Source organism: Pyrus communis, chromosome 1 (assembly GCF_963583255.1).
Source record: "Pyrus communis chromosome 1, drPyrComm1.1, whole genome shotgun sequence".
Classification (NCBI taxonomy): Eukaryota; Viridiplantae; Streptophyta; class Magnoliopsida; order Rosales; family Rosaceae; genus Pyrus; species Pyrus communis.
Window position 1 is genome coordinate 23,410,005 of NC_084803.1, and position 21,711 is coordinate 23,431,715.

The 21,711-nt window shown below is 38.6% G+C and overlaps 1 protein-coding gene across 2 annotated transcripts; it reads left to right on the top strand.

Moving 5' to 3' along the window:
* The first annotated feature begins 6,898 nt into the window (after positions 1-6,898).
* LOC137712504 (cyclin-D4-1-like) lies at positions 6,899-9,287 on the top strand. Of its 2 annotated transcripts, none has more exons than XM_068451581.1 (6): positions 6,899-7,477; positions 7,849-7,935; positions 8,056-8,154; positions 8,247-8,448; positions 8,540-8,667; positions 8,804-9,287. In XM_068451581.1, the coding sequence occupies exons 1-6, from the start codon at positions 7,154-7,156 to the stop codon at positions 9,026-9,028; spliced, it is 1,065 nt and encodes a 354-aa protein (XP_068307682.1). In that variant the 5' UTR covers positions 6,899-7,153; the 3' UTR covers positions 9,029-9,287. The 2 variants fall into 2 exon arrangements, with proteins under 2 accessions (XP_068307682.1, XP_068307688.1); XM_068451587.1 differs by having other exon boundaries at positions 8,854-9,287.
* The last annotated feature ends 12,424 nt before the right edge of the window (positions 9,288-21,711 follow it).

Sequence of the window (21,711 nt, forward strand, 5' to 3'; positions counted from 1 at the left end):
CATTCCCTGCCCGAAGACAGAGCTACCGCACGGTTTTGTTTCTGTGGACCGGTACTCAGCCGTAGCCAGCGCCTGCTCTCCCCTCAGGGAGTCCACAAAAGGCCTAGTTGAAACTTAAGGTTGGCAATGGATATATAAGGCCCAAAGACCACGCCCTCACGGGCGATGTGGGATACTACACTAACAATGAGCCAGCAATAATGTGGTTCAAATTTGCTTTTGGCGAAAACAGAACCTAAGACCTCTCACTTACAAGTGAATAGGAATACCACTAGACCATAATATTAAGTGGCAGACCAAAACCAAATTAATTGGATAATTTTAACCATATTAATGGATCGTATATTATTAGACTAAAGTTATCTAAATAAGATAATTTTAACTATATTAATCGGGTGTTAGATTACATATTGATTTTAATGGGGTCTTTGAACGTTAGTCCTTAAAAAAATTGAAATTTAACAAAAAAAAGTCCAGTGTTATATTGCATATTGATTTTTAATCATTTGAAGTGTACTTTTATCAAAATTCATAATCTATTTTTGCTATTTAATGTGTACTTTTATTAGTGTCTCCACATTAAACTTTTGATTTGATTTTTGTCAAACAATAGATTTTGTGAGATTAGATTTTAGATTAGCCACCGACGGGGTTCAAACCCACACCATCATGTAAGGGCTCAAAATCTTTCCACCACTGTGATTTTACTAATATTCACATTTTAATTAACCTAAATGAAAACATTAAAAGAAATTAGTGACACATAAGAAAAATATGTAAATATATAAGTGTGCAGAAATGATTGTATCAATATATTAAATTGACTTGCGTGGATTGTCATGACGAAGCTACCAGCTAGTCCTCTTTTTAAAGAGAATTGTGCTGAAAAGTCTGTATCTAAATGTTTGCAAATTAGTGTACCTAAATGTTTGTACCAAACTATATTATAATGAATTTGTATACCTAATTGTTTGTACTGAAATATATTCATAATGAGTTAGTGTACCAAAATATATTATAATGAACTAGTGTAAACTTAGTAAAAGAAAAATAATGAAATTACCAAAAAAAATAAAATAAAAATGACGCTGGCATTTAAATACAACCAATGGACGAAACTCTATTTTGAATCTTGTACAAGATTTAAATAAAAATGACATGGAATATAAATGATGGCATTTGAATAAAAATGGATGAGGATGATACTAGTTATCAAAATTGTTAATTGGTTTAACAGATGTGAATACCTAAACGATCTCCAAATTGAATGATTTCTTTTTTACAGATATAATATTTAGATGATAATAAAGAGAATGAACAATTTCGATTATGATGTTCAGATATTAAAAATTTGTTAATCGTAAGTGAAGAGACAAGTTAGTTCCCCCACGGAGGACACAAACTAATCCAATTACATATAATTGTGCTCAAAAGTATAGCTAGAAACCCGTGAGCTCTCTCCTTCCAACAAAAACCTTAAATCTCCTTAAACATCACAACCGCTGCCCCTTGCTTTGTCTTGGGATCGACGACAACCTGATTGCCCACTCTGTCTCATCCACCCCTTCCCGCCTTCTCCTCTCATTCACAAAAACTGCGCCACCCTTCCCTTTACCTCCCCTACCCCCGCTCCCATACTCAGTACCCCCGTCGACGGCAACCAGAATACCCATTCCATCTCGTCCTCCTCCCCCTCCCGTCTTCCCTTCTTCCTCCCAAAGACCGTGTCACCCCTCCCTTTTACCTCCCCCAACCCCCGCTTCCTTCCTCAGTCCCCCCTCGTGCCTCGTTTTCCTCCAGTCCCTTTCCCTTACCTGGCGTCTCCCCTTTCTCATTTCTCTACCTCTTTTCCCACATTTCCTTTTCTTGTATTTCTCCTCCATTGGCTTTTTGTTGCTCCATCTCTCAGACGATGGTAGCGTGCCCCATCTTTCCTAAGGTGGTGGTGTTTGCCCCACCTCTCATCCAATGGTGGTTCGGGAACTCGTTTTTCCCATTTTTAGATTCCTCTAAATTCTCCCTTTTTTCTTGCTATTGTGTACCAGATTTCCATTAGCCCCAAATGAATCTCAATTCCCTAACCCATACTACAAATCCAGCCCTCAAGACTCTCCTTTATGGTCAATTTGCCTGTTTTCGATTAAGAATTCCGACCAAGCTCTTGTGTCTGCTGCGCTCCCCCTGAGTGAATCGTCGCTTATCCAGTTGAAGGTGTCCGAAACCAAGCACTTGGGTTTAGCGTGACGATTTACGTCGCTCCTTCTTTGGTTCTGAATTCATGTTCTACTTCGCTGGCGTCCCCGGGCGGTGGTTATAGCTATGAGGTTTAGCTGCTCCTTTCGGTTTGCAGGTTTATTGGTGATAGTTTTTAGTTTTGTTTTGGATTTTTTGATGCTGTTAGCATGTAGTTTAGTGTTGCTTTTTATTTGGACTTTTAAAGGTTTGTCGATGTAAGGGTGAAATAATTGTTGTTTTCTGGTACAGAATTGGAGTGTGGGTTGTTAGACGCTTCTAGTTTCAGGCCAGCTGCGGCTCACCTAGGCTTCTAGGATTTTCTTTAGTAGCAACCTTTGGGTCTCTACTGTCTAAGCCCCTATGGAGGATCTGTTTTTGGGTTGAAACTCTTTTTATGTTTTTTTTCTTTATGTACTATTTGTAATTGCTATGGGAAGAACCTTTACTCATTGTTTGTTTGCATAAGTGGTACCTTCTTTTCGTATATCGATCATTCCTAGAGCTACATACGCTATAATCTTTTTGTTTGAACTTTATTTTATTAATGTCTACCTTTGACGAAAAAAAATTGTTGTCCAAAATAGCTCATTCCTTCTCGCCTATGTGATTCGGAAGAATCCAGATTCTCTTTGTAAGGATCCGTGAATCATGTCTGTTCATTGTACATCGTGCGGTCAGAAATAATTTTGAATTTTTTAATTTAAAATTGAACATAAACAATACCTATCGAAAATTGACCGTACAATATACAATTCATGGATTCCCATGATCCTCACAAAAAGGGTTTGGAGATGATCCTGTGTTGGTATTTGGAAAGGAGGAGGTTTGGGCCTCTATGTGTTTGTTCATCTCTCTCTTTTTTTTTTTTTTTTTTTTTTTTTTTTTTAATTAAATTTCCGAGCTGTTTTGGAAAGATGAGAACGTTCTCCTTTTGTTTTATTTGGTTAAATTCTACCAAGATTTTTGATATGCTCCTTAATTTGGTAATGTAAATTTAATCCAATTAAATTTTGAATTTAATCCAATTAAATTTGGGTTGAGACTTGAATGTTGGATATACTAAATGTATAGTCTTTATTTTCTCCTCCCTCCAAATGATCTGAATGTGGATTTGGATATATATCATCCTCTAGATCTTGCAATTTTTAAGAAGTCCTCATCAGTTGTTCACTCTCTTATAAGCCTCCAATTTCTTTTCGTATGACATTAAAAGGGTACAAAGTCTCATTTTACAATTATATGCATTATCACAAACCTAATATCCTTCGTCAGCCTCTCATAAAAGTTATTTACCCAACAACAAATGATCAACTATATTTAACACATTTTACATTTAAGTTATTTTTAAAATAGACCATGAGATTTTAATTTTCTCTCATTGTCTCATGAGTTTTTATTTATTTATTTATTTTTATATATCAGTTTATGCTTACTGTCTGTATGGCTGTTTGATCATTTTTTTTTTTTTTTTTTTTTAAGAAAGTTTAGGATTTGTCTACAATACTTACATGTATTTAATGCAATCAACATCTCGACAATCAGATAGTTATTGTATTAAATTCATGTAAGTATTGTAGTCAATCCCGATAATTTGATCGTGATTAGTCATAATCAATCAGCGTTTGTGACGGGTAGACAAATTTCTAATAATCTTCTAGTGGTGCAGGAACTTCTCCATTCTATGCAACATATGAGGAGAGTATTGATTATTTTGATGATATTTTTTGCCACTAGGTGATGGCATGTGTGAAAACGGTCTCTTATAGTGTGGTTGTCAATGGTGAGACCATGGGTTATATTAAGCCTCGAAGGGGAATTAGACAAGGAGATCCGCTATCAATTTTTCTCTTCCTTATTTGTGCAGAAGGGTTCTCTTCCTTACTCCATGATGAAGAGAGGATGGGACGCCTACGTGGTATATCGGTAAGTGTGGGAGTTGATCCTCTATCACATGTTTTTTTTGCGGATGACTCATTACTTTTTTGTCGAGCTACGGAGTGTGAGGCTTATACGGTCAAGAGTTTACTCCAACAGTATGTGGTGGGGTTAGGACAATTCATTAATTTGGATAAAAGCTCAGTACATTTTAGAATGGGATGTTTGAAGAGATTGAAAGACCAATTATCACAGATTTTGGGGATTAAACACCGGGAAGGTTTTGGGAAGTATTTGGGGATTCAAGCAGATTTTGGAGCATCGAAGAAGAAAGTGTTCAAAGAAGTACGAAATAGATTGGATGAGACAATTAATGGGTGGGCGGAACAATTTTTGTCGGTGGTTGGGAAATAGGTTTTGATTAAAAGTGTTGCGGTTGCTCTACCTATATATACCATGTCATGTTTTCAATTGCCTATCCAATTGGCAAAGGAAATTGAACAAGTTATTGCAAGATTTTGGTGGAGGGATCAAAGGACAAAAAAGGGTATTCATTGGATGACTTGGAACAAAGTCACAAAAAAGGTGTTTGGTGGTCTTGGGTTTAAGGAGATTATTGATTTTAATTTAGCTATGCTAGCTAAGGTAGGGTGGCGGCTCATCTGTAATCCAGATTCAATTTTGGCTAAAGTACTTCAAGCTAAATACTACCCTTCTTCATCATTTATGGATGCACCATTTATGGGACCCATGGTTACCTATACCAAGGACTTTTTGATCCAACTCACGTCATGAGGAGATGCCTACTCTTGTTGCCGATTTGGTGGATATGGGGGGTAAATGGAAGCGGGAGGTGATTAAGTTATGTTTCAGTGAAGACGAAGCTCGGACAATTTTAAGTATGCCACTTAGTCGGTTTGGATGTCCGAATCAATTGGTGTGGCTTTTACAAGAAATGGAGTATATTCGGTGAAGTCTGGGTATATGGTGGCGTAAGAAATGAATAGGAATAGTGAGCTCGGACGGAAAGGTATGGGTTAGTTTAGTATGGCTGATAATAAGGATGTGGTTTGAAGGGACATTTGGAGATTGAAGGTTCCACCCAAATTATGTCATTTTATTTGGAAGGGGTGTAGGAACATTTTGACAGTGTGTATAAATTTATAGCGGCGGGGGATTAGTTTGGAGAATACTTGTCCTTTTTATGAAGATGAGGTGGAAACACAAGTACATATTTTCTTTCGATGGCCATTTGCCCGTGCTTTTTGGTTTGGTTCCCTGCTTCAATAAGATGTAGCTATGGTGGCAGGGGGTATTTTTTGGAATGTTGGAAGTGGTTATGTGCAAATATGGTAAGGAGGGGGAGGCTTGTGACCTAATGCGATGGGTCGTTGTTAGTCTATGGAGGATATGGAAATGTCGTAACAGCTTGGTGTTTGAGAAGGTTGCAGTAGAACCCCTTCTCGCCATACAATTACTTAAACAACAATGGGAGGAGTTGGTGATATGTGACGAAGCACAGGTGCAGCAATCTCCACATGGGCAGTAAGTGAGAAGAGAGGGCTTTCACAGGTGGATCAAGCCACGTTTTGGAACTCTTAAAATTAATTGTGATGGTGCTTGGTGTAGTTAGATGGGTATAGGTGGTGTTGGGTGGGTGGCTAGGGATTTTGTGGGCATTTTCAATGGTGCTGGTGGTATTGGAAAAATTCCTTGTGTATCAAGTTTTATGGCAGAAGCGGAAGCAATGAGGGTGGCTTAGGTGGCTTGTGTAGAGAGAGACTTTACCTCTATACAATTGGAGACGGACTCCCAGGTTCTTATTGATATGATTCATGGCCATATACAACCGGAGGCAATTTTGGATGGTATCTTGTGGGATATAAGTATTTTAAAGCAACAATTTGAAGCTATTGAGTTTTTATATGCTCCTCGTGCTTGTAATGAGGCTGCGCATATGGTAGCATCTTATGTCGTGCATAGGGGGTAGTCATTCTTGAGATGGTTTTGAACTAGAGTGGTTGTTTAACACTTTGGCATCTGATGTAAACATTGCGATTCGTATTTAATATTACTCCAACTTTTGGCAAAAAAAAAAAAAAAAAAAAATCCCGATAATTTGATCTTCATTAAATTGATGAGCCAACAATCATGTGACCTATCCTGCTCCCAAAACGATGTCCAATCATACATTTTGGTCCCACAACCGGAAGTGTGGCTTACATGAAGCCTAGAACTAGATCACACGTTTGTTTCGTCATTAATTTAACAATGATGTAATTAGTTTTGCAAAAACGTCAATTGAACCTTTTTTTATTAATACAAATAATATTTACACTAAAGGTGTGGAATTTGGATTTGGCCTCACAGTGTGTCAACTATAATAATGTGATGGTCAACTTGCCATTAACGAAAATCGAAGTAATGACCTAAGACATACAAATAGAGAAGTATATTACTAGATCATAATACTAAGTAACAACATCAATAAAAGTTTAGTATGAATTTTGTTTTTATTATGTTTTTATATTAATTCCATAATATTTGAATTTTCTCAAACCAAAAATGAATATATAAAAGGGCAAGTTGTTTGGTTCTCTCATTTGGGCTTTTGTTCCTTTTTATTTTTGGTTCTGTATCTGCGAATCCACAGCCTTCGCTCCCCTCGCTCCCCCGAATCTCTCGTTTGCCCTAAACACGCATGCTCATTTCCTACATAAAGCTACTCTGTTGCCTACATACTCCTACTCTCCCCAAACCCCTCGCTCTCTCTCTAACTTCTCTCTCTCTCTCTCTCTCTCTCTCCCCCCCCCCCCTATTCACTCTGTATCTACACCACAATCACACTTGGTTTATAGACAGACTCTCTCTCCCTCCCTCCCCTATTCACTCTGTTTGTACACCACAATCACACTTGGTTTATAGACAGACTCTCACTTGTTCTTGGGTTCTGTTGTGCCATGAAAATGCCATCTTTGATAAAACCCAGACTCTAATTTGATGAGATTTTGTTGGGTTTTACAGGGCGTCTCAAGGTGCTCCAATGGCAGACAGCTTTGACTCTGCCACCTCAAACCTTCTATGTGCAGAAAACTCGAATACCTGCTTTGATGATCTTGATTCTAATGCCACAGATGACTTGGGGCACTCCCCATCAATTTCCCACAAAAACAATCAAGACCCCAATTTTGATCACAACCGTAGATCTAAGTCCACGATAGATTTTCCATCACAGAGTGAAGAGGGTGTGACTGAAATGGTTAAGAGGGAGAGTGAGCATTTGCCCACACACGATTATCTGAGGAGACTGCGTTCTGGGGAATTAGACTTAAGCACTAGAAGGGAGGCCCTTGATTGGATTTGGAAGGTTGGTGGAGTTTTTACCCTCTTCTGCTCCATTGGGTTATTGTATTTACTTCCAATGATTTTGCATTTTTACTGGTTTTTGCGATTGCTATTCAGGTTTCTGCAATTGGGTTTTGTTCTTCAAGAGCTTCTTAAAACATTTTTTTACAGTGTGACTTGTTTGATTGTTTTCGATATGTCCCGAGTCTATCTAAGTTGTTGTGGGATCAATGATCATGGCGTCTGTTCCTTATCTGATTTTCTGTGGCATCTCATTTGTGTTCTAAATTTGGATGTTGGCTTACGTTCCTCTCATTTTGATTGCCAATGTATAGACTTTCGGTTTTCATGATTACTGAATTAGGTTGAATTATTGTGTGTTGTGATCAACAGGCTCATTCCCATTACAGTTTTGGGCCATTGTGTGTTTGGCTGTCTATGAACTACTGGGATCGCTTCCTTTCGCTTTATGAATTGCCTGTAAGTTTTGGAATTAGGCCGAAAATTTGCTTCTTTTTCTCATTTCCTTTGTATACAATGTGTTCTCATTTATGCTGCTCCTGTTCTTGATTTTGTACTTCACTTTTCGTGTCAATACAGAGAGGTAAAACTTGGGCGGTGCAATTGCTAGCCGTGGCTTGTTTATCAATAGCAGCCAAAGTAGAAGAGACTAATGTACCTCAGTCTGTGGACTTACAGGTATAGAAATCATGTGCTTCGATAACTATGGTTGGACTTGCATTTTGAAAATTCGGAAGCTGGTATTGATTATGTGTTTTGATTGTGCACAGGTTGGAGATCCGAAGTTTGTGTTTGAAGCAAAAACTATACTAAGAATGGAACTACTTGTGATGAGCACCCTAAAATGGAGAATGCAAGCTTGTACTCCTTACTCTTTCATTGACTACTTCCTCGGCAAGATAAGTGATGATCAACATCCGTTGACACCGTCCATCGGTAGATCAGTACAACTCGTTTTGAGCACAATCGGAGGTCTTTTTTTTACTCTGTGATGAGCTATATTCTGTACTTTGATGTTCTCGAGTATTTGAATTCAATGAACTTTGGATGGGAATGAATGCAGGTATTGACTTTTTGGAATTCAGGCCTTCGGAAATCGCTGCAGCAGTCGCAATTTGTATTTCAGGAGAAATACAAGCACAATCAGTAGACGTCGATAAGGCCATTTCTTGTTTCGTACATGTAGACAAGGTAACAAGGTTGTTCCAGTGATGCAAACCCTTAACAGGACAAATTTGCTTTAGCTCTTAGAAAGTTTCTTGGATATTATTTGATCTTTTTCCCAATGTAATGGTTTTTGAAGGTTTTATGTTTGTGGGACTTTCAGGAAAGAGTGTTGAAGTGTATTGAACTGATGAAAAATTTGTCATTGATCAGCGGTTCCGCCAATCGGGGAAGCACCTCAGGTCCATCGGTGCCCCCAAGTCCGAATGGGGTGTTGGATGCTGCATGCTTGAGCTGTAAAAGTGATGAATTTATAGTTGGATCATGTGCAAATTCTTCACATAGTAGTCCAGACATTAAGAGGAGGAAACCAGACAACCAGTCATGAGATATGAACTTTTCTCCTTCACACCCCAACCAATCAGTTTGGTTGAATGGGAAGTTTTGGAGGTTCCCTATAGCATTAATAAACAGAGAGAGAGAGAGAGAGAGAGCGCCACAGATTTGAAATGTGGTGAAGATCCAATCATCCAAAGGGTTCGCAATCACAACATTTTGAAAGATATGTTGGTGGTGTTTAGGGAAATACAGTTTTGTTTTTGACCTTTTCCCTTCAGTGACAACTCTAGATCAATAAAATTTTACACCCGAAGTCTCGAATTTGATTTTTACAATTTATCAGTAATGCCTGTATATAAAAATAAATAAATAAGTAAAAACTAGATGGATGAATTTAAAATTTGACAAAACTGTGTCCAATTCTGGATATTAAAATGGTGGCAAGTGTTGTGGAGTGATGAGCAGTGTCCGTTGCTATTGGGATTGGCAATGTGGCAATGGGGTGTTGATAGATCCCATCCCACTGGCTGTATTTGGAGGGCCACCATTATTTGTTTTGAGTGGTGACCGGTCAAAATCTGAGCATCATGCTGTATTTGTAGTAATGATGAAAGATGGGTCCAAACATAATCTGGGGAATGAACCCTTTGCAAACCTAGATAAACAATTGTGGATTAGGTTGGTTGGTTGAAGTAGTGTTCGAGTGTTTCATTGGACTTGAGTTCAAACCAAATTTTAAATAAAAATATTTAAGATGATTTCTGATCGCACGATGTACGATGAACGGACATGATTCAGAGATTCCCTGAATCCTCACAAAGAAAATCCGGCAAGGATACGGATTTGAGTTCAAATATCTCCCTTATTGACTAATAATATTAATGAGAACGTGCCATATATTGGGTGAGAGATTTTCAAGTCTTAAGAGATTGAAGTCAACTTATTAACGATTTTTAAGTCCTAAGAGAGTGAAAAATCCGGAAATTCTAAAATTCTTAGAGGAAGAAGATGAACATTGGTACAACTCTTCCACTCTACCTGATCAAGTACGAGTAGAATGCTAGGTTTTCGGGGATGTTAGCTACACTGTAGGATTCATCTCAGGGAGCTCAATACAACGGAGTTCAATAGAACGACATTGGACTGCCACAAGGCGGCGCGTGGGCCGTGTTTATGGGACATAGCTGAGGAGTAAATCATTGCGGTTTACTAACCTACGTAGGTGTATATTTAGTTTTGGTATTTGAGACGTTTTTAATTTACTAATTTTAAGGAGACGTTTTTAATTATAACCTTTTTTTTTTCTTTTAAGATAAAAGTATCCAACACATGCCAAAATTTCAGGAAAGTAAAAAAGAGATAATGTCAATCAAATTTGCTCATGTTGATTGAGCATTTTAAATTAGAAAGGAATATTTTTTATGAGAATATTTAAAAATGATTACCTAATTAATAAAAATTGGACTGATGTTCAATAATTGTCACTTCTTACTTTATGTGGTGTCTAGGAAAAATCTTGTTACCAATTGTCTCCATTTTTCCGACACTAGTTTAAGGAGACACTTTAGGTGTCAAAGATGGGTTTTTGAGATAAATAAATGTAACATGTGTAATTAATAATGTCATAAATTATTTCACTCTTATAGAAAGAAATAGCTGCCAAAAATATTGTTGCCAATTTGACCAAAGGAGAAAAACTGGTTGGAACCAACTATGATATTTAGTTTCCAACGAGGTAAGGGAAAGAATATTCATCAAATCTCTCTCTCCCTCTTGTTTTTGGGTAAAATCTGAAATTAGGATGTAATTCACGGAGGAGTATAATTCCACTTCTAACATGTACTTTTCATTCAATCTCTTAGTCCATTTTTTTCATTTGCTTGGAATTGGTAAGGTAAGTTTCTAGGTTTTTAAGGCTTCACATTTGTAATTGAGGTTTTTCTGAAGGAAGATATTTAAATTTTGTGCTATTTGTTGTGACATTTCTAGAAGAATAGGCTTATGATTTGTTCGTAATTTGTTTGGCAAACAGGTACGAATATCATTTGAAAAGGATATTGGCAGGAATGTAACATAATTCTGACTTCCAAATTCGATGTATTGCTCCATTATTTTAGTGGAGACTCAAAAGTGGTCATTGTTTCTTTACGTCTATCTAAGCTATTTTTCACATACGATTAAGTTTTTATGTCTGTCACTTCATTAAAACAAAACATTGAAAATACCATGATAAACAAAAGGTTGGACAGTTCAGATAATTTCAAGGTGTTAACCATTTCAAAATTTATCAGGAAGTTTAAAATATCTAACCATTGATAATTACTAATCCATTTCTTCTTTTGCAAAAACATAACAAAAACTATGAAATCGATTTTCCGTTGAACTATTACAAAATGACTAGACGAACTCAAGTTTTCAATTAAACGTCGAGTTATCACACTGCATGTTATTCAAATATTTAAACGTCTTTCGATTATATTGATTTTTTAGCCCTTCCCAGAACTATGCTTAACAACTTATATAAGGTTGGAACGATTTCGATCGTCATATAACAATAAAAGTAAAAAGGTTATGTAGCTAACATTGTCATTTTTTTAAATTTACAAAGCATGAATGTATATCTTACTATCACTACGCACTCATAAATAAAACAATAGAAAACTTCATTTTAATCCCTAAATAAGATTGCTTTTTCAATAATACCGTATGTAAGATTAAAAATTAAAAATAGTCCTCCATGTCAGATTATAGTATTCCATGTGACATTTAATCATTTTTTAAATAAATTTATTGCATTTTTAGTTTCCCTATTTACCCTTATTACTCTCTTAAAACCAATTAGAGAAACAAATATATAATTAATTTTTCAAGAATGCTTAATTAACTAGATCCATAATTAACATGTTCGTTATAACAATAACATTACCATAAACCTCCATGTGTTCGGAAGAAAGAAGAAAAATGGGCTTTTAGATGCCAAATTGACGGTGAATCCAGAGATGAATGAAAAAAAAAAATACAAATAGAGAAAATAGAATGTGAAATCACAACCTAATTGACCATACCGAATTGATCGGACCTACACTATATAATACCTAACCGACCGTACCAAATGGATAGGACCTAATTGACAGTACCTAAATGAATAGTTTTGTATGTAGAATAGTATAGTGTACTATATTCTTCAATGCATTCTTTTTTTTGTTTTTATAATTTTGGATTCAATAAATTAAAAATGAATCTTGAGAAAGTGAAAAGAACAATTTTGTATGTAGCGAAAATGGAATGTGAAATCATAACCTAATTAACCGTACCTAATTGATCGGACCTAAACTATATAACGTACCTAATTTATCAGACCTAGTGAACTAAAACATAAACAATACAAATCGTAACAAAATGACCGTACCGTATCTATCGGACCTAAACTATTTAAGGTACTTAATTGACCGTACCAAAACTATCGGACATAAATTAGTGCATTCTTCGCACAATATTAATTTGAATAAATATAAAATAAAAAAATAAAAAATAAAAAAAAACACAAAACAAAAAACAAAAAGTAGGTGGTTATAGACAATAAAGATGGCATTTTTTAGACAATGAAGATGGAGGTTACTTTTATGGGTGTTAATAATTTAACAGTTACATTTTTCAAATTTTGATGGTGCATGTTACATTATAGACAATAATAATTACATTAATATTGTAGTTTTATTATAAGTGATATGTCATGGTACATTAAAATGAAGGATCTTTTTTAGACATTGACAAGTGATAATGTCATGGTACATTATAAGTGATAATAATTACATTCTTGTAAATAAAACTTTTCAGGTTATATTCTAAAACTCATCTTTGACAAGTCCTTTTCTTTAAAAGTCCTATGAAACAATAAGGTAATGAGCTACCTTTGACTGATTTAATTACCAAAAGCTAAGCATGGTCAGTTATAATATAAAATTAAGGGAAGTTAACAGTGTAGTATCAAAGATCCCAATTAATCAATCTGATACACCACCAGCAGATAGGCATATGAACGAGACGAACCTACACAGGCAATTTTCTTGAAACTATTAAACAAATCACCTCTCTCTCTCTCTCTCTGATGTGTGCATGTGTGGTTCCAGTGCCACTGCAAAATTGCCTTCAGGTTGGTAGAGGTTTAACAGCCTTGATGATAACCATAACACAGAAATTCAAGTGCTCTCTCTGTCCATCTCTCAGATATCATTCTGTGTATTTATACAGTGTAATAATGTTTTTATTGGGTGATACTGTTTACACTCTTTTTAGAAAATAAAAAATTAAAAAAATCTTTCATATACTCTTTGTTAAGGTTTTATTATTTGATATGTTTCAATTTATTTGATTTAACAATTAAAAATGAAGAAAAATATGTGGGAGGTAAAAAAAAATTGTATGCATAGCACCAACCTTTTTATTTTGCACACTCAAATATCAAATCTATCGTAATTATTTTGACCTTGTCCACTAATTTATAAAGAACTTTAACGAAATGGTACTGTTCACTTTAACGAAAAATCATATTTTTATATTAAAAAGTCAATTGTGGTACTATTCACTTTACTATTTATTTGGTTCTTATCGTTAAAATTTAAAGTTTTCAAACCCTTTTCATTAGTTTTTTTTTTAAATTATATCGTTTTCGTCTAGCTTGGGTAGATCACGAGTTTAGATCCCTTGGTTATGTAACTAATGTTTATTTATTTATGTTTGAAATGAGCATATATTCTTGACAATTACACGTTTAACTATATCAATTTTAGTACTATTGTATAATGGTGTTACTATTTACTTGTAAATAAGAGAACTTTTATTTGTACTATTGTGAATGACAATTTCGATATTAATTTATTATGGATGACTCGTCATATAGCTTAACCCATATCCCAAACCTTTAAGTGTAATCGTTAAGCCAAATCGTAAAGCATCTAAAGCAAAGTGATAGGATTTTTATCACCTACACAAATAGGATTAAAACATCTAAAAATACTTGCAAGATGACAAGGTAATAGTTGTATAGATAGCTCTAAGTAAGGTCGTTCTCTACAATGATTGATATGAATAACTTATGATTAAAACAAATTCTTAACTAATTATTTAATACAAAATATAGAAAGCTGAGATCATGAATTAAAATAAGAGAGCTTTCATGAAAAAGGCTTGTGCTAAGATCCTGCAGAATAGGCTAAGATCCTGCTGAAGGGTACATTTGACTGGGGCTAAGATCCTGCACGAATAGGCTTTCAATTCATAAACTTAAATTGTGGAGCCAAAAATAATAAAAAAGAATATGAAGGCGACACGTGAATTTTTGAGGGAAAAAGACAAGATTACCCTCGAGGCACATCAAGATTTCTACACGCAAGCAATGGGCAATCATCCTCAATCAAGTCAAAAGTGCCCAAAATAGGTATTTATTCAAAACCTATTTCATCTATCCTCATCAAATCTTCTCCATAAGGTAACCCTAAAAGCATTCCTTTCTAATTATATTAATTAGCTAATTAATTGATAAATTACCCAATTAATTTATTAATTAGCTAACAAATCATGAATCTCACCCAAAAAACCATCCAAGTGGCCCGTCTCCATCCTCCCAAAAGGGCCGGCCACACCCTTATATAAACACCCTCATTTTCTCCAAAACATAATTCCAACTCTCTTGCAAAATTCTCTAAATTCTCTAAACATTTTTCCCTCAAAATTCTAGCTTTGGCATCGGAGGTTCTTTGGCCAAAGGCCCTCCCCCCTAATTCATCGTGGACGAGAGAGGCTCTTGGCCTTGACATAAGGTGTTATTTGTTTTGTAGGTGCAATTTTGTCCAAGAAGGAGAAGATGGAAATTTGTATCCACAAATTGGTGCTTTCCTTAAGAGTTAAGTCACATACTTGTAGAAGACTCTCGCATCCAAGGTTTTTCGTTTTCTTGTTCATTTGTAGATTTTTCATACATTCTTATTCTTGGAATTTTTATTCCTAAAAATTCTTCGATAAAACGTAAAAAAAAAAGTACAATGGCAAGAGATTCGGAAACCTCAACGAACAGAAATTCCAACGTTTAAGAATTAGGACCACGGTGATCTATAAGGCTCAACACAATAATGAGTGGAGCGGCACCACCCACACGGGTCACCATCATGGCAACTACCATGGTGGCCGCACTCGACAAAACCCATGGCGCCAAGGCCACAACCCAAGCTATGCCACTTCAACCTTCAAGGGCCCTAATAGAGTCGATCCGAGCCGCCCAAACCTAGTGCGAGCCTACGCATTGCCAAGCCGAGCCCTAGCCTTGCACTCACGTGCGCCACACGCTGAGCAGCCTACTCCCATGGCATTCCAAGCAGTCCAAATAGGTCCAAGATTAGTTCAACCGTTCTGGCTCTAAATTTCTAAACTGACGATCAAACCAGGAGCATTTTCACTATATTTTTTTACGGATTTGACACTTCCCAACTCAAATCTCACGCTTGGAGTCTACCACACTTCCACTATCCAAGGAGATGCATTCTTTCCAAGCTCTTCCAACCTAAATGGAAAACGACACTTGTCTCGACAAGTCATAGAGTTGACAAGCGCCCTTGCACAGCAGACGACCTTGGTGAACCAGCTCTTGTAGCACACCGAGATCCAACGTGCCCCAGACGAGGTGTCCCGAAGTAGGACATAGGCAAACGAGGAACCTCTCCAGCAGCGTCCCAGTAAGCAGCCACTCGACCAGCCACGAACCGAGCATTCGGGCAGTGTACACTCCCTATTAGGCCCCCAAGATAGCGTATACTCCCGTCTTAGCACGAGGAGGAGCGTGTACTCTTAGCTAGGCCCACATATGAGCATACACTTATGGTTGGGGCCATACTCCAATAATCAATATGAGCAGCCTTCTAAATGAAACGTTCATTCGCGGCTAGGCCTGCAAGGAGTATCCTCCACATCACATCAGAGTAGGTAGCACGATGGACGGAGAAAAATAGTCACTCAATCCGGCTCAATTTCAACCGGCAGCCAATGAAGAATTCCTTCGCCTGCTAGGAACGAACTACATGCACCGCCGCTGCAGCATAAATAAGTCGAACACATAGAAGAACAATCTATACCAGTAGGTCACGACCGGGGGGCAGCCAAGAGCTCTACTACCTTAACAAAGGTAAATTCAGGAAGAGGTAGAGAGGCTCTTAAATGAGCGATTATGCAATTTCCAATACAACAAGGTCACTAACGAGGCACTAGGATGGGACATGACCAACATAAGCAGGTCATCCTTTACGGACGAGATCGAGCAGGCAGAGCCTTCATGCAAATTTAGCATGTCGCATTTCACATCCTTCAAAAGGGATGGAGACCCGGAGAAACACCTAAAACACTACCGAAGCGCAATGATCCTCTATAGAAACAACGACATTTTCATGTGCAAGATATTTGCCACCACTCTACAAAGCGAGGCACAAGATTGGTTCCACACCCTGTTGCTGCAATCCATCTGGAGTTTCAACAAGCTTTCTTTGGTTTTCACCAAAGAATATTCATCATATCTCTTGATCAAGAAGAAGTTCGACCACTTGTTTAACATCAAGAAGAACCCAAAGGAATCGTTTCACGACTATATAAAGAAGTTCCAAGTAGAGAAGGCAAAGATAGTCGGATGCAATAACTCGATAACTAGTGCAACCTTCCAAAATGAACCCTTAATAGACCACCCGCTGTTCGGAGAATTAATCATAAAAGAAAATCTAACTCTAGCAGACTCTTTCGTTTTGGTTGAGAAACATGCACTTTGGGACGAGGATCGCTAATGCACATTCAAGGCAAATCTAAGCAATCTTGAATATGAAGTCCCCCACTACTCCGAATGAGATTCAAGGTCTGATTGGACAAGTAGCCGCATCTAAAGCAGCAATAAGCTCTACCCTCATATAGGAAGAGCTGAGGGCCTAATTACTAGTATTCTACAATTCAGAAGCTATCCTCGATGCGGAAACTAGCAACCAGAAATTCAAAAGCTAACTTTGGCAATAGTTGTTGCAACTCGGAAGCTCAAGTTATACCTTCAGACGCACACAGTCATCCTCATGATGCACTATTTTGCCCAATCCAGAAGGGCGACGATAAAGGCGCAGACACTGACGGTGCAAAGTTTTTTTTACGAACGCAACAACTCAGTCCAAAAGGCACGCCAAAGGTAGACGAACACTAGAAGGACACTCGAAAGTGTGTTTTGTCCTCGTCGCCCTAGAAGATTCTACATAGGAGCAACATGTACCGGCAATTGAGCACTACCTCTTGTTGCACGTCATATAGCCCCAGCCAACCGTTGCTCCATAATTCAGCTCTAAAGTGGCCCGATACCGGTAATTAAGCAAATTCTGTTACGTTAACATGGCCCCAGCTCCACGACTCCCTACCGTGCCTTCACGCCTAGCCTAAGCGATGTAACAGAGTGACCCAACGACCCTCTGGAGGCAGCCAAGCACGCCCTAGCCACGCCTACTTCACTCGATGAAGATTTCTGGCATTTGCACGACGGCGATGCATCCAACTACAAGGGCTCAGAAGCAGGTGTGGCCCTTGTCACCTCAGACGGTTCGATGCTTGAGCAGGCAATCATTCTAGGCTTCAAAGTGTCCAACAGCGAAGCAGAGTACGAAGCCCTACTAGCAGGCCTCTGAATGAAAAAAGACTTGGCGGTGAAAAAGCTTGCGATTCATTTCGATTCCTAGTTAATCACTAGCCAGACTATTGTGGAGTACACAACAAAACATCCAAGGATGACGCAATACTTAGAGAAAGTACGCAAGCAATTTGAGGCATTTCAGACTTACACCCTCACTCAAGTTCCGCAGGCAGACAACACCTACGTGAATGCATTAGCTAGCCTAGGCTCCACCCTCGACCACCAATGCAAACGCTCTATCCCATTAGAAGACAAGCCAAGCATAGAAGCGAAGTCGGCAACCGAAGTGTCACAGGTTAATACAACTCCAAACTGGGAAAGTTCTATTATAGACTACCTGGTTAATGGCATATTCCCCACGAAAAGGTTAGACTCTAGAAAGCTCCAAATAAAGGCAACGCGCTACTACATGTGGAACGACCTTCTCGCCCAAAGATCCTATACTAGACTACATCTTCATTGCCTGACGCCTCCCAACGACCTAAAGGTTCTAAGCTCAATCCACGAAGTCGTTTATGGAAATCACTTCGGAGGCCAATCCTTAACACAAAAGCCTTTTAAAGTAGGCTACTACTGACCTACCATGCATCAAGACGCTAAAGAGTTAATGAAAAAGTGCAACCGCTACAATGCTATAAGCTTGTAACAGCACTATCTGCCAGCAAGCTACATCCACATACGAGTCCTTGGTTGTTCATGCAGTGGGTAATCTACTTGGTAGGGCCAATGCCGCCCACTACTGGGGGCAAAGACATGATGATCGTGGTAACTGATTACTTCACCAAATGGGTAGAAGCAAAGCCCATGACAACCAGGACACATATGGATATAATGCGCTTCATATGGAGGAACATTATTTGCCGATTTGGTATCCCTCAATCTATCATCACAGACAACGCCCCACAATTCGTAGGCAAAGATTTAGCGAAGTTCTTCCAAAAGTATGGCATCAAGTAGCACATGTCAATGCAGAGATATCCTCAAGGCAATGGGCAGGCCTAACCATCCATAAGATGATTCTCGACTGCCTCAAGAAGTCCTTCTCCGACAAGAAAAGAAAATGGCTAGATGAACTCCCCGGATATCTGTAGGCGTATCACACCACCAAACGACAAGCCACCGGTGAGACTCTTTTCTCTTTGGCATTTAGTTTAGAAACGATCAATCATAGCAATGTCATCGTGCCAAGTATCAGCACTCAACTACCAAGCATCAAGTGGATCAATAAGGAGATGGCCACAAGCTTAGATCTGGCAGAGGAGAAATGCGAGCAGACCATTACCTGCATCGCAGCCTACCAGCAGCAACTCCTCTCCAGCCACAACAAAAGGGCCAAGATCCAACAGTTCCAACTCGGAGATCTAGTCTTAAGGAAAACCTTCATCACTGCATGTAGAGAAGGCTCAAAAAAGATGAATCCTATCTGGGAAGGTCTGTACAAGATCAGCAGAGTAGGCAGCAAAGGAAATTACACCACCACCACTATGAACGACAAAGAGATAAAAAAAATAATGAAACGCCTACAATATGAGGAAGTACCATGTGTGACATTCCGCTACATCAAAGCTCGAAGACTCAAGCAACTCGACGGGCGCCACCTCACAAGTCGAGGACTATCCAGTTGTTATGCAGTTCCTACCTTACACCTAAATTCTTGTTCGTTTCACTCATTTTTCAATGAGGAATTCAGAAGTAATCTAAAACTTGGCTCAGCTGCATGCTTACAACAACTGATCACTTCTGCACTTCAAAATAAGATTTCGCCCTTCTTAGGGACTCATCGCAGGAATTGCGCCCCTCGAGGGACTAACCATGCTCTCCAATGTAAGAGGGTAAACCAATTCCCTAACACCCAACTGGGTCTGCTCTCCAATGCAAGAAGATAAACTAATTGTTTTCCAATATGAAAGGGTAAACTAATTTCCTAACACCCACATGGGTTTGCTCTCCAAGGCGGGATGATAAACTTTACACTCCAAATATCCAAACGTAGATAAGCCGGGCTACCCTAGTATAACTAAGTGCATGTTGTCTTACGCCGGGATTCCTAGAAGTAGCCACATTGGCCTTTTTCAAGGTTTAGCTAGCTGAAGGATTTTGGGTCTTTTGGCCTAATTTGCGGGGAACTGGGCCCCAAGGACGGAGGGGCACATTATGCATTACACCCTACTGACGGCTGCCCTGGAACCCTAAAGCTGCTACCAAGTGCACTAAGGTAGCCTACGGTTTCCAAAAGACAACATACTGCTTGCCCTTCGAGCAGTAAAGCCACACTAGACTTATACAACTGCACATTCTTGTGAAAGGTTAAACAAGCTAGCATGCATAAACAAAGCTTTATTCACTGCCGACGTGCTAGGTAGTCAATAAGCTTCACCTCTTCCAAGCGCGGAACAACCTACACCAAGTCTTAAAGTGTTGTGATACTTGATATGCAACCTATGAAATTGGAGAAAGCCAAGGTTAACAGCCTAGTGGCCACACAGACTTGTGTGCTTCTGTAAGTAAAGGGTCTGGATGTCGACCTTATGGCTAACAACTTTGCAAAGTTCTACACCAACACCTATAGCTGCATCAGCTACATAGGTTTGTCTGCTTATAGAAAAGTAGCACGTCTGCCATTTGTCTATAAAGTCTAAAGGTTAGGGCATGAACAAAAGAAGCGAAGATGGAGAAAAGCGAAGGAAGCAAGTTTATTAAAGTTTCTAGAAAAATTGATAAACAACTAGCAAAGACCGAAGAAGTTCAAGTAAAGCAAAAAGCAACGAGGGAAACAAAGAAAATCCTAAAGACTACCTAGAAGACTACTCTTCAGTAGCTTGGACACTCCACAACTACTCGATCGCCACACCTTTAGCAGTTGCGACATTCTCAGCAACGGCATCATCCGGCGTTTCACCCCCGGTTGCTCCAGCCTGGGCATCAACATCTCCGACTACTTCACCAATGGAGGCCACAAAGGTAAAGGCAAGCAAGTCTTCTGGAGAAATAAAGAAGGTTTCATAGTCTTTCCCAGAAAACTCGAAGTCAGACAGCCTACCAAAGAGATGATCACATAACCTAGCTTGTAGAAATCGGCTTGACTCTAAACAAAAGGAGCCTCGAGCCCAACCTTTTCATCTTTCAGTTGCTCGATCTCCTCGAGCAGACCAACACGGACGCGTTACAGCTTATCCACTTCTTTCTTCAAACTTTCGTTGATCTTCAGTGCACCTTGGAGTTCCAACAGTTGGGGTTCAAGCCATCAACGTCAACGACCTTCTTGAAATGGATCACTTGGTTATAAGCAGCAATTAACTCTTCATCCTTTGCATAAGCAGTAGAACGAAGCTAAGAAACGGCACGCTTAAGATCTTAAATCTAAGATATGTGACATTCGATCTCTTTCTCTGCAATTTCATACTTAAGTTAGATCATGTTAAGCCTAGTCTTCAAGTCAACGATCTCTTGGCGAGCGGTCTCAAACTGTAAAGAAGTGAGGTCAGAGATATTAGACCCTTTCAAAGCGACGAACTCAGATTTTAACCTCTTGATCTTCTCGGCAGAATAATAAGCTTTAGTTGCCACAACCCTTGCCACTTCCTTGGCAACCTTGGTATCCTTTTGGTCAAAGAGCATAGACTCGGCTGCCAAAATAGTCGTCTTTTGCATCGTGGCAAGTAGGGCAGTCTTTCTATACTCGATCGTATGCTTTGGAAATTTGGGCAAACAACCCCTCTAACGTCATCGACAAACTTGGCACAAGCATTCATGTCTTCAAATAGATCTGGTTTCAAAAGTGCACAGATCTCAGCAGCCTTCCCAGAAATAGGCTTAGTGGATTTCTCACAACTATCCACGTGAGCAGTCTCCTCCGTCCCAGTAGGCGAATCAATCTCAACAACAAGGGGAATGGACCTTAGCGCCACTTTAGCAGCAAAGTCCACCTTATCGCTCTTCATAACAGCAAGCTTCTCCAAATGTGAACTAGACTTAGCTCCCAATAGACATCTTGGTACATACTTTGGCATTGGGGGCATGATAGAAAATCTACG